At 37.1% G+C, this 13,777-nt stretch overlaps 1 protein-coding gene and 1 long non-coding RNA gene across 5 annotated transcripts in view; one reads left to right on the plus strand and one right to left on the minus strand.

Moving 5' to 3' along the window:
* The window catches only part of LOC108524788 (uncharacterized), a 92,405-nt gene that overhangs the window by 75,267 nt on the left and 3,361 nt on the right, over positions 1-13,777 (plus strand). The window lies entirely within an intron of this gene.
* Positions 1-13,777, minus strand: part of SLC4A7 (solute carrier family 4 member 7) — a 110,668-nt gene that overhangs the window by 71,239 nt on the left and 25,652 nt on the right. For all 4 annotated transcript variants that reach the window (XM_017865841.1, XM_017865836.1, XM_017865848.1 and 1 more), the window contains exons 2-3: positions 7,961-8,042; positions 3,601-3,747 (exon numbers count right to left, since the gene is read on the minus strand). In XM_017865841.1, coding sequence (XP_017721330.1) covers positions 3,601-3,747; positions 7,961-8,042 — 229 coding nt within the window. The remainder of the gene's footprint in view (positions 1-3,600; positions 3,748-7,960; positions 8,043-13,777) is intronic.

Below are 13,777 nucleotides of genomic sequence, written 5' to 3' on the forward strand. Positions count from 1 at the left end.
TTTCAAGACCTGCCTTTAAGAATTTTTAAAGCAGATTCACTGCAGTCTTTAGTGTAAAACTAATCTAGACACTACTAAGGCCAGAGCCTCCTGAGAACTCTATCCAATACCCTGTATATGTCAAAGTCTTTCCACTGTGGCTGAAAGGAACACAAACTATTCACAGTCTTGTGTGAAAGTACAGAAACTGCTTAGCCTACTACTATTTTCTGGTAGGTTTTTCCCAGGCCACAGGTAAGTTTCCTCTCACACATGGCTAGACCAGTGATCAGCCAAACACTCAAAAGGATCCTTCTTCAGCTCTTTGGAACTCTTGAGTATTCTCTGCTCTCTTGAACTGCACACCTCAAATTCTAGCCTCTTTGACCTCCCCAAATTCCAATCTATGCTCCTCAACTCTAGGCTCTGTTTGGGTTCCCCTCCCTGTGCTGTGGCCTGGAAACTGTCTCTGGGCGATAAGCTCAGGTCATCATAGGTATTCTCTCACTTGCTTCTCCCTTCTCAGAAATCAAAGTCCTGTGCTGCTTTTTGTACAATGTCTTAAAACTACTGTTTCATACATTTTATCTGGTTTTCCAACTACTTTAAATGGCATGGCAGTTACAAACTTTCAGTTACTAGAAAAATGAATTCTGGGGATCTAATAATGTACAACATGATGACTATAGTTAATAATATTGTAATGGCGGAGCACAGTGGCTCACGCCTGTAATCCCAGCACTTTGGGAGGCTGAGGCAGGCGGATCACTTGAGGTCAGCCTGACCAACATGATGAAATCCTGTCTCTACTAAAATTACAAAAGAGAACAAAAAAATTAGCCATGCGTGGTGGATGGCACCTGTAATCCCAGCTACTTGGGAGGCTGAGGCAGGAGAATCGCCTGAACCTGGGAGGCGGAGGTTGCAGTGAGCTAAGATCGCACCACCGCACTCCAGCCTGGGCGAAAGAGAAAGGCTCAGTCTCAAAATAAAAAGAAAAGAAAAAAATGTATTGTACCCTTGAAATGTGCTAAGAGAGTAGACTTTAGTTGTGTGTGTTCTCACTATACACAGTAAAAGGCAACTATATGAGGTTAAGGATGTGTTAATTAACTTGATTGTGATAATCATTTAACAATGTATATGTGTGCATATATATATAAATAATGCTGTACACCTTAAATGTATACAAATTTTATTTGTTAATTATATCTCAATAAAGCTAAAGGAAAATGCAATGGAAAACAGCCCCCAAATAGGAATAATTATTAAAATAAAATGGGGAGAAAATTTAATCCCTGTTATTCCATCCTGTTTAGAAGCAAAGTCCTGTGTAATCCCTTTAGAGAGCCGAAACGAAAATACTTTTTTAGCACTTTCTCGGATACAAATTGGTAGTTAAAAACTTCAGGGACATAAATCTTTTCTAGGAATAGTTATTCCTTTGAAAAGTCAAATATTTTATTCATTATAATCTATTTTTGAAGCCCCTATACTTACACTTTTAATCCCATATCCTAGTTTAAAACATCAAACCACATACTTAGGTGAACATATCTAAGAGTTAAGTAACAACATTTCTGTCCATAAAAATACTGTGTGCCTTTTTAACTCAGTATGAATAAGAGAAGCATACTGATCCATTCACTCACAGAAGAACCCAGGATATCCTAAACTGAATGGCTGCAATGTATAGCACAGTTTTTTACTGTTTAAGTATTTTTTACCTCTAAATTACTTAGTATCACTAAAAAAGGTTCACTAGTGACCCTTTCTAAATTCAGTGTTTGTTTTTCCTTTGCTAGCTACATGACCACTTAGTATTATATTTACTAGATTTACTAGGTCATCAGTATCTCTTAGTAGAGTTTCTTGGTTTTTTTTTGAAACGGAGTCTCACTCTGTCACCCAGGCTAGAGTGCAGTGGCACGATCTCTGCTCACTACAACCTCTGCCTCCCAGGTTCAAGCAATTCTCTGCCTCAGCCTCCCGAATATCTGGGATTACAGGTGCCCACCACCATGCCCAGCTAACTTTTTCTTTTTTGTATTTTTAGTAGAGACGAGGTTTCACCATGTTGGCCAGGCAGGTCTTGAACTCCTGACCTCGTGATCCACCCGCCTCAGCCTCCCAAAGTACTGGGATTACAAGCGTGAGCCACTGAGCACGGCCTAGTAGAGTTTAATAGATTCCTGTCAGTCTTGCTGGGCTGAAGTTTCCTAATCTATAAAATGAATTTAACATCTGTATTTTTAAAATGCTAAGATGGTTATATATTAAAAATACTAAGATGGTTAAATATAAGACCATTTGTCTAGGGCTTAATAGAATGTTTAGACACATAATTTGCACTTCAGATTTTACTATGCCATCAGCATTTTCTTTCCTATGTTCATGCAGTAACTATATTATACATAGTAATTTTTTTCTTTGCCTTTTCACAAAAACTTTCTTATAGCGTAGCATGTGAGTGCCTATAGGATGTCGTAGCACGCGAGTGCCTATAGGATGTGGCTCACATAGCTTTCTTTGCTAGAAAGCACACACTAGGACCCAGGATGTACAGATGGCCTTATACTAATAATGCCCTGTATGCCAACTGATTATAATGTCTAAGAATCCTCCTCAGGTTTTACAGCCTTTTTTTTTTTTTTGGCTCTGTCCTTTCCCACTCTCAGGGCCACTTAAAACATGGCTATCTATGCTTATCATCAGATAACAGTCTTGTCCCTGTTTTTCTTTCTGATTTCTATTGGTACCACTAATTTCTCTGCTTTCAAGTAACAAACAAAAAAACCCTGTCCTTTTATATAACTAATATTATCCAATAAGAGTACTCTTTTTTGCACAGAAAACCAAGTAATCCAGCCTAGTGAATAAAATCTTCTGGCCAAAACTGTGGTGTAAGAAGGAACAAAACAGCCAGACATGGTGGCTCACACCTGTAATCCCAGCACTTTGGGAAGCTGAGGCAAGTGGATCGCTTGAGGTCAGGAGTTCAAGACCAGTCTGGCCAACATGGTGAAACCCCATCTCTACTAAAAATATAAAAATTAGCCAGGCATGGTGGTGTGTGCCTGTAATCCCAGCTACTTGGAAGGCTGAGGCACAAGAATCGCTTAAACCCTGGAGGTAGACGTTGCAGTGAGCCGAGATCGTTACCACTGCACTCCTGCCTAGCCTGGGTGACAGAGCAAGACTCCATCTCAAAAAAAAAAGAAAAAGGAAAAAAACTTTAATCACTTCCATGACAGCCTCAGCATTCCCAATGTCTATCCATTGCATATGTAAGTAATTAAACATACAGTAGAGGAAAGAAAATGAAACACTACTAAATTTGAGCCTAAGTGACTAGGCATAACTTTTACAATTCCAAGGATGGGATACAATGAAGAAAACAAAGTCCTTTATTTTTTTCATTTATACCAAAGAGATCTTGACCTATAAAGATGTTTCTTATATAAAAAAAAAAATTCTTACTTCAATTGGTATTCCCCAATGTATACAATGTGACTACATTACTGCACACACAATTTTTAAAAGAAAATATTCAATTAAAAGAAAATACTTTCCAGGAAAATAGGAACTTTAAACTGTTAAAGAAGAACTGTTTTCTCTTACCGTAAGAAGGAGATTCCCGTCCATCTTCTTTATCTGATTCTTTATCTTTTCTTCTCCGGTGGTGATGTTTGTGTCCGCGATGCCTATGACGCCGACGACTCTCTTTACTAAATGGGACGTGAACACCAATATATACAGCTCTATGACCTATTAAAAGGTTCAGAAACATATTACTAGCTTTCCAAAAGAGAAAAAAGTGATATATACAGAAGTACTCCAAAATCTACTCTGATAAAGAATATAAGTTCACGTAATTAACAATGGTGGTCTCCAGTTATTTCTCTAATTTTACAAAGCACTACACAGAATATTATGCCCAGGGCTAATATCACTAACAGATGATTACACTAAATCTACAAATCACTTATGTAAGTATTTGCACATCTAAAAAGACATCTTTTGTTTGTTTGTTTTGTATTTTAGTAGAGACAGGGTTTCACCATGTTGGTCAGGCTGGTCTTGAACTCCTGATCTCATGATCCGCCCACCTAAGCCTCCCAAAGTGCTGGGATTACAGGCGTGAGCCACCGCGCCCGGCTTAAAAAGGTATCTTAAGAAGGAAGAGCTTAGCCCACCTGAAATCATACTATGTAGACATATATTTATTCCATCTACATTTATGGCCAACCATACTTAGTAGAGGTCCTTAACAGATACATTTTAATAACAATTAAATATTTTATAATAAATATAACATATAAATATTTACAAATATTTATTTACTTTTAGTTTTAAAAAAATCAATAAAGACCAAAATAAAAATAAAGTCCAAATTACTGAGAGCCACATTAAACGTAAATAATCCAAATAAAGGGTAGAAACTGTCAGTTTAGATAAAAAAGCAGTAAGTAAAGTTATTGTACGCTTTTAAACTAGAAAAAGCTACCACTGATATTGCATTATCCTAACTTTGCAGTATAACAACAAAATAGTTATAAAAGGCAGTCTCTGCTTTTGCCCACTAGATGAAACTGAATCAGGAAAACCACAGAGCGAGGAGCACTATGTCAAATACCAAATGAGTGTTCAGTGAAGAGGGATGTGAAATATAAGGTCAACTAATCTGCAACTATGTACACAATTGAAAAGGTTAATAGGCTGAAATACAAATGATTAATGACATTCTTTTCCTAAAAAATTCCGTAAGATGGTCAGAAAATAAGTACTTCAAGAAACTTAGGACTGCCATCTTTATATGTGATTTGAAAGTACAGTTGATCCTCCTTATTCATGGCATTCTATATTTGCAAAGTTGCTGACTCACTAACATTTACTTGTAACCACAAAATCAATACTTATCGAGATTTCACGCCACTTTTCAGACAGGCACAGAGCAGTATAAAATTTGAGTCGCCCGACACTCATGTCCCCAGGTAAGGCTGAAAAATGTGATACTCTGACATCTTATTTCAGCTGCCAATATATTAATCTCATAAATAATCACCTTTTAAATTAAAAGAGGGACAACGTAACAAAACATATTTAACTAAAATGATTTGTTTAAACATCTCCAGTACTCAGCCTAGCACATGGTAAGTACTCGATAAATGTCTATGGAATTAAATCTCAACTACCATAAAACAAAAATTCCAAATGTAAAAGCTAATTTATACAGGGTTTCTTTTTGGAATTATAGATATGTTTTGAGAATTAGACAGTGGTACTGGTTGCATAATATAGTGAACACATTTAAAAAATTGTATACTTTAAAATGGTCAATTTTGTATTATGTGAATCTCAATTAAAAAGTAATAAGAAATAAATATAACAAAACTCAATTTTATTTTAATGAAACTATTTCCTTCAGAACATAAAGAAAAGTGGAACTTAAAGAGTCAAATTCCCATCACTGCACTGGGAATTACAAAGTTGTTCTTCCAATTAGTACTAATGGGTCTTGGCACAGAAGCCCCAATGCACCAAGATAAAAATAAATGCTATGAGTGTGCAGTTTAGAAAGACTAGATAAAATAAATAAAAACACACTAGAATCCAAAGATTGGCAGATTAAGGTTTATTGTGCTTTCTTCTTTTACAATTGCCTCTAGTGTCCTGTTGTAATTTTTTCCTTTTTCTTTCCTTTTTCTTCTGCCCTTGCTTTATTCTATCAAGATTGTATTTACTCAAACTCTCTTAGATAAACTTAATCTATCCCTCAAACTTGATACCAAACTTATAGATGTGCACAAAGTATGCAGAGCTTAGTGCCTGCGATAACCAAAGGAAGCGAAGGAACATCCAGGTTATGTATAGGTGAGGGTTGACATTAAACATTAAATATATTACTGTACATTTGAATTAGTAAAATTACTGCTAAAAATTTTAACCTCCCTAGCTCCTATAATTCACAGGATCTAACAATAAGCTTCTAGATAACTGAGGTTCTTTTTGGAAACCCTAACAAGCCTAGACTCTTACAGCCAATTTTAGAGGTAAAAAAAAAAAAAAAAAACTTTTAGAGTTAAAAAAAAAAATCTTACAATATAAATGAAAACATTTACAACATAAATGAAACTTTCTCTTTTTTTAAATAAACAGTTAATAACTCAATATAGTACTAACTCTCACAAAAGAGTTTAACTTAAGGATATAGTTCCTAAAACATCCCCAAAATGTCTATCAAAATATTTGCCAGGAACACCACCTCAACCATGTGTTCATGGTTAACATCATCAATAGTAAGTCATGTTGATATCACACACAGATATGGTGCACTGAAAAGGGAACGTTACTTCTGTAGTATGCTTCTCAAATATCCATAACCTCCACCTATTCATGCCATAACATCATACTAAACCCAAACTGAGAAACACTGTACAAAATATCTAACCACTACTCTTCAAAAGTGTCAAGGTCATGAAAAACAAAAAAAGAATGAGAAACTGGTATAGATTAGGAGACTGAGGAGACCTGTAACTAAATGTACTGTTACAGATCCTAAACTGGATCAACTGAATCCTAGAACAGAAAAAGGCCATTAGTGGAAAAACTAGTGAAGCCTAAATAAAATCTGTGGTTTAACAGTAACCTAGTAATTAGTCAGATTCTAATTAGTAATTAACCAATGCTAATTTCTTCATTTACACAAATGTATGATGGCTGCGCAAAATGTTAACATTAGTAGAAACTGGGTGAAGTGTACGGAGGAACTATGTGCTTTCTTTGCAGCTACTGTGTAAATCTAAAATTACTTTCAAAAGAAAAGAAACCATTTGCCAGGACTTCTTCCTGTCTAAGGAAGAAAGATGGGCAAGTAACTCAGTCGCTCTACAACTCTATGCAGAGGTTACTGCAACATTTTAAAAGGCTAATGTAACACCTATAAAATGAATGCTGAGATGACAACAAATGATAACTGTCGTTTATTAGTCTGGCACTCTAGTGTACTCATAACACAAATTATTCAGCCTGCTAGAAATGAAAAAAATAAAAGAGTTAACTAATTTTGTGACTGTGTCCTTTCAGTTTTCCAAGTTAAGGTAATTAATGATAACCATCACTAAATTTTGAAAAGCATTCTGAACTCTATCTTTTGCCAATACTTTCAAGTGGCACTCTTCTAAATGTATGCTTTACCTTACAACAATAACAAAAAAACTCAACAAATAGTAGGTAAAACTTAAAAGGATACGGGGCCGGGCGCGGGTGGCTCAAGCCTGTAATTCCCAGCCACTTTGGCGGAGGCCGAGACGGGTTGGCATCACGGAAGGGTCAGGAGATTCGGAGACCGATCCTTGGCCTAAACACGTGAAACCCCGGTTCTCTACTAAAAAATTACAAAAAACTAGCCGGTCGAGCGGTGGCGGGCGCGCCTGTAGTCCCAGCTACTCAGGGGGAGGCTGAGGGCAGCGAGAAGCGCTAAAACCCGGGAGGCGCGAGCTTGCAGGTAAGCTGAGATCCGCGTCCACTGCACTCCAGCCCTGGCGCCATAGAGGGAGGAGGGAGACTCCGTCTCAAAAAAAAGCCGGGGCGCGGTGACTCAAGGCCTGCTATGAATCCCAGCACTTTGCGAGGCCGAGCTTGGCGCGGATCACTGAGCGTCAGGAGATCGCAGACCATCCTGCTAACCACGGTGCAAACCCCGCTCTCTACTGAAAAATACAAAAAAAAAAAAAAAAAAAAAAAACTAGCCGGGCAGGGGCGGGCCTGTAGTCCCAGCCTACTCGGGAGGCTGGGGCAGGAGAATGGCCCGTGAACCCAGGAGGCGCGAACTTGCAGTGAAGCTGAGAATCCGGCCACGCCACTCCAGTTCTGGTGAGACAGAGCCAAACTCCGTCTCAAAAAAAAAAAAAAAAAAAAGTGATTACTTACTAAACAGTAATTAGCTATAAGCAAAGTAAGCTATTTTAAATCAACTTACTTTCTAGTTCTTCTTTTTCAAACTTGGTGTTCACAGTTGAGCTAGTTTTGCCAAGATCCACAACAGCTTCTTCATCAGGACCCTAAAAACAAATCATTCTCATTGACTCATGAGATAACAATCTATTGAGGACCTATTACATGCATCCTTTGAAATGGCAACAAAATATAAAACAGATTGCTTTCTCTCAAATAATTGAACTCATTACAGCTAACTGCATTCTTTTAAAATTATGTTTATAAGCTTTTTAAATCCACAGAAGACCATTCAAAAGTCCCATAGTAAGAAGTGAAATGGCAAAGATTTTTAAATGGTTTTCCATGCAAATACTAAATAACTGGTAATATATTCATTTCATCCTCAAAAGACAGACCTTCCAGGGTCAGAGATTAAAGAAAATGTGATGTGAGGGGAATCCTTAGATGTCAACATGGAATGCTTTCTTTCTTGATCTTTGCTCTTAAGTCTCCTAAATAACAGGAAACAGTTATACTGGATTGAATTATGGTCAAACATAAAATTGTCAAAAATGAGCAGACTCAACATGTAATACCACTTTAACTGATTAATCAAGAGCTAACAAAAGTTAAAAGAACTTTTCTTTTCCCGTAAAGTAAAATTCATGCCAAAATTTAACCTCTAGGGAAATTCTAGCTTCAGTTGTGGAAATCCCACCTTCATAATTTTGTTCTTTTCAGTTCAACAAAAAGACTAAACATATTTATTATAAAATGTTGTAGAGGCTATTTTTAAAAGGATAAAATTTTAGCTTTAACTTCCCTTCTTAACTTGCAATAACTTTCAAAAGGACATTCTAATCATCATTAACTACTTATTATTAACTTATTATGCACAAGACTCCATGCCACTGCTAGAGAGAGAATACCAAATACCCTTCCCTCAAAAAGTCTTTGAAGCCAGGCGAGGTTGCTCACACCTGTAACTGCATCACTTTGGGAGGCCAAGGTGGGCGGATCACCTGAGGTTGGAGTTGGAGACCAGCCTGACCAACATGGAGAAACCCTGTCTCCACTAAAAATACAAAATTAGCTGGGTGTGGTGGTGCGTGCCTGTAATCTCAGCTACTCAGGAGGCTGAGGCAGGAGAATCGCTTGAACCCAGGAGGCAGAGGTTTTGGTGATCCAAGATCGTGCCATTGCACTCCAGCCTGGGCAACAAGAGTGAAACTCTGCCTAAAAAGAAAAAAAAAAAGTTTTCGAAATCTAGTCCTGGTTTCTAGCCGGACCAGCTACAGCTTGCTCTGAACCCATGCTCAGCAAGGGGCTACTGGAGCTATGCAGGGAAACCCTTGCTGACCTCTACCAGAGCTGGCCAGGCACTTCCACACTTTTTCACAATGTATACAAAGTAAATTGAGATACAACTGTTGCTGCTATGGAAACCCTCAGTGTCCAAATTCTCAGTAAGTAAACTCAGGAACTGAACTATTTGATTAAATTTTTAAATAAATTCCTTGCTATCCAAACTACCACTACTTACTTACCCAAAACTCAGAACAGGGCACAGTATATTAAGAAAATGCAGATCTTTTGATATCCAAATTTACTTTCTAAAGGCTAGATATCCAAACTGTAAATCAAATACATTTGGATATCAGGAGATACATGTATACGACTCTGAATGATTCTTCAATTTAATATAGGTAACAGATATTAAATGACTTGCTATAGTTCCATATTTAAAGGAGTGGGAGCAGGCCATGTAGACCATGAGACAATTTCAAACAATGGACTAAGAAGATGGGCTGGGTGTGGTGGTTCACACCTGAAATCCCAATACTTTGGGAGGCTGAAGTAGGAGTATCACTTGAGTCCAGGAGTTTGAGATCAGCCTGGACAACATAGCAAGAACCCCATCTCCATTTATCTAATACAATTTTTTATTAAAAAGAAACCTAAGGCTAGGGGCGGTGGCTCACATCTGTAATCCCAATACTTTGGGAGGCCGAGGTTGGTGGATCACCTGAGGTCAGGAGTTCGACACCAGCCTGGCCAATGTGGCACCCTACTAAAACCGAAAAAATTAGCCAGGCGTGGTGGCAGGCGCCTGTAACCCCAGCTACTCAGGAGGCTGAGGCAGGAGAATCACTTGAACCCAGGAGGCAGAAGTTGCAGTCAGCCAAGACCACTTCACTGCATTCCAGCCTGGGAGACAAAGCAAGACTCCGTCTCAAGAAAGAAAAAAAAAAATTTTTTTAATAAAAAACAAGACAGACAAATTAATCAAGTCTCTTTACAGCATTCACTTCCTCAGCAACAAGGAAAAGCCAAAGTAGGAAACCAAACCAAACCCCAAAAGTGCAAGAATGAATAATAATTTCCATCCATCAACCAAGTCATATTCTAAAATCTTTAGCTACATGTTCCAATGACTTCATGTCATTTAGTCTCTGAACATGCACAGGTACAAGAGATAAGCTCTCCTAAGTAAAAAGGCACAGAAGTTGTATCCTGAGAGGTAGCATACTGCCTATTCTAAAAGGGATTAACTGCTCCCATTCCAAACTTTCATTTAGGTTGCACAATTGCCAGGATATGAAGCAAAACAATTAACTCTCACCTTCAAATAACAACAAAAGGACTCAAAACAGCTTAAGTTATATAATCTCACAATACTTATAAATATTTTACTATACTTATTTAAAATACACATACCCTTTGACCTCTAAATATCTATCATAGATAAATGCTCCCACATGTACCAAACACGACATGTTTTAAAAAAAAAAAAAAAAAAGAGCACATCATCTCATGGTCTACACAGGCTGCTCCCACTACATACTGTCTGTGAAGTCTTGGGCAAGAGAAAGTTCAACTTCTCTGGACTTTTCATTTTCATTGAGGCATTGTTTCCAGTATTTAAAAAAATTAAACAAAAATGTGTGCCAATAGTAAGGACACAATCTCAAGCCAAGGAGTGCTAGGAAACAGTTTGAGAAACCAGATCCAAAAAAAAATGGAAGTAGATCTGTACGTCCTGGTAAGAAAAAGTCTCAAAGATATTCGTTTAGTGCAAAAGCACATTGTAGTGAATAAGATCAAGTTTATGTTAAAAATATTTACAAGACTAAACCAAAATTTTATTTCCATAGACATGTTTTCATATGTATTTATTTGTAGTAAGTAAAAAGCAGCAGAAAAGGCTTGATGGGATCCATACCAAATTCTTGACTCCTCGTTTCTGGAAAGGGAACTGGATTTGAATGGAAGCCAAGTTAGAATATTAATTTATTGTTATCGTTTCGGTTTTCAATAAGAATGTTTTCATGTGTAACTTGCATAACTAAATTTTTTTTTTTTTTTTGGAGACAGAGTCTCACTCTGTCGCCCACGCTGGAGGGCAGCCTTTGGGAGGCCGAAGCAGGCAGATCCCTTGAGGTCAGGAGTTCAAGACCAGCCCCGCCAACATGGCGAAACCCTGTCTCTACTAAAAACACAAAAATTAGCTGAATGCAGTAGAGCATGCCTTTAATTGCAGTTACTTGGCTTGAACCCAGGTAGTGGAGGTTGCAGTGAGCGCACAGAGTGCCACTGCACTCTAGCCTGGGCAACAGAACGAGACCTTGTCTCAAAAAAAACAAAAACACAAAACCTAGTTCATAAATTTAAAAACCCAGCATCAACACATTATAAAATCAAAATTCAATTCAACATGCAAACTCCAGCAAAATCAAATCTAGTTTTGTTAGAAACAGATTTATGCCTTCATAAGATATTTTACTAATTCCTCTCATAGTTATTTATTTGCCTGAAAAGCAAAATCCACAATTTATATTTTGTTAGTCAATCAAAACAACACTTAACATGCCAAAGGCAAAGTATTAGGGAAAAAAGATGTTAAAAGATTCCTTTAAAATATACTGTAAATCTAGTCTGATATCCTTTTGATACCCTGAGGTTTACAAAAATCCATTAAAACAGCCATCAGTGATCCCCGTCACAAATTAATTTTTCCATTATATAAGACATATGACTATAGTATAAAGTAATGCCTCCCATAAATTATGATTAACCATATGGAGTAATTTCATAGTTATCAAACACTTTAGCTTCAAAACACACTTAACCATTAAGATAAAGTGATTTCTTTCCTAATATTTTAACCAAATAATTTTTAAAGACTCATTCAAGTAATATTAACTAACCAAAGAGTTAGTTTTATAGAAGAATAAAGATGCTACAAATATTTTTAACTTTACACAAGGAATTACTCTTCAACAGATGACTTCCACACCCAAGGACACAGAGGATGATACTATTCTAAGCCAGTGCTAATAAGCCTGACATTTCTTTAAGCTTCACTATTAAACTCTGATTCAAATTTGTTTGTAAATAAAAGACAAGATCATAATTAGGTACATACAGGTAACTTCTTCTCCAGTCGAAATCTTTCCATAGTAATATAGAAATGCCTTGTTTCTGATGATGTAATGCAGTAAGTCCCTTGAAGATTCCAGGGACAGTGAGCACATATCTGATTTAGGTCACTGTGCTTTGCAGAGATGAACTCTTCTAAGTTACTTTTATGGTACAGCCAATCACCGTGTTCTAAGTTACCTAATCTTCCAAGCTAATAACTACAACTTACACAGGGTCACAGCATAACAGATTTGGAAAGTAATATATACATTTAGTTATAAGTAAAAATACCAAGAGGAATGCAGCAATCCGTTTTCAACTAAAACCTTTCTGCAATGTTATACAAGAGTGTATACTCTAAGAATATATGTGGATGGACGTGTGAGAGTATGGTTTATAATTACCAATTTAACCAAAAACCAAAGTATTAATATGGACAATAGCTAGAAAAAACAAAAAAAGTAGCACCCCTCTAACTACTGGACTTGGGATTCCCTACATTCTTAAAAATTCCTGAAGACCTCAAAGGGCCTTTGTTTATACAAGTTACCACATCAGGATTAAAACAGAAAACTTCAAAGTACTTATTCAGAATTACTTAAACCATAATAAAGCCATTACACGTTAATATACATAACATCGTAATGAAAATAACTTTTCAAAAACAAGACAAAACTTAAGAGGAATACCTCTGTTTTACATTTTTACAAATCTCTTCAATAATCTAACTTAACAGAAGACAACTGGATTCTCATATCTACTTCTACAGTCAATCTGATGTGATCTGCCCTTGGTTAAAGCACATTTAAAAATCCAGATTCACACAGATATTCTGCTGGAAAGGGGAGGCATATTTCAATATTCTCTTAAGGTAGTTAAGGACATCCTTCTTTGATACTTCATCAAACTCAACAAGTATACTGTTTCTTAAAAGTTAGTTCCAACGTAGAATCTGAAACCATTCCAAATGAACATTTTATACATTGTTACATCAAAATTCATTTGCCTACTATGCACTTTGAATGGATCTCTCACTTGTTTGGAATGTATGTGTTCACTGGGTATTACAGCTTTTCCAAATGTCACATTTCATTAAACAATATCGAAATTTTTTTTAAATCACACTTGTTAATAATATCACCAACAATCTCTTAAGTCTAAGTATTCAGAAACTGTCAAAGTCAGCTTAGCAGATGCAAGTTTTCCAAAATTCTAACTTTTGCCTGAAAGCTGGAATTATTATCATGGGTAAAAATACTATCAGTTGGTTTTTTTTTTTTTTTTTGTTGGGGGCGATCCCTCTTCTCGCCGCGGGGTGGGGGGGGCGGGGCCCCCTCCCCCCCCCCCCCACCCCCCCCCCGCTTTCCAGACAGGCGGGAAGGACCCGCGCCCCCCCCCCCCCCGGGGTCCCCCCTCTCCAAAAAAAAACCAGGTGGTT

Source organism: Rhinopithecus bieti, unplaced genomic scaffold (assembly GCF_001698545.2).
Source record: "Rhinopithecus bieti isolate Rb0 unplaced genomic scaffold, ASM169854v2 scaffold_2432, whole genome shotgun sequence".
Taxonomy (NCBI): Eukaryota; Metazoa; Chordata; class Mammalia; order Primates; family Cercopithecidae; genus Rhinopithecus; species Rhinopithecus bieti.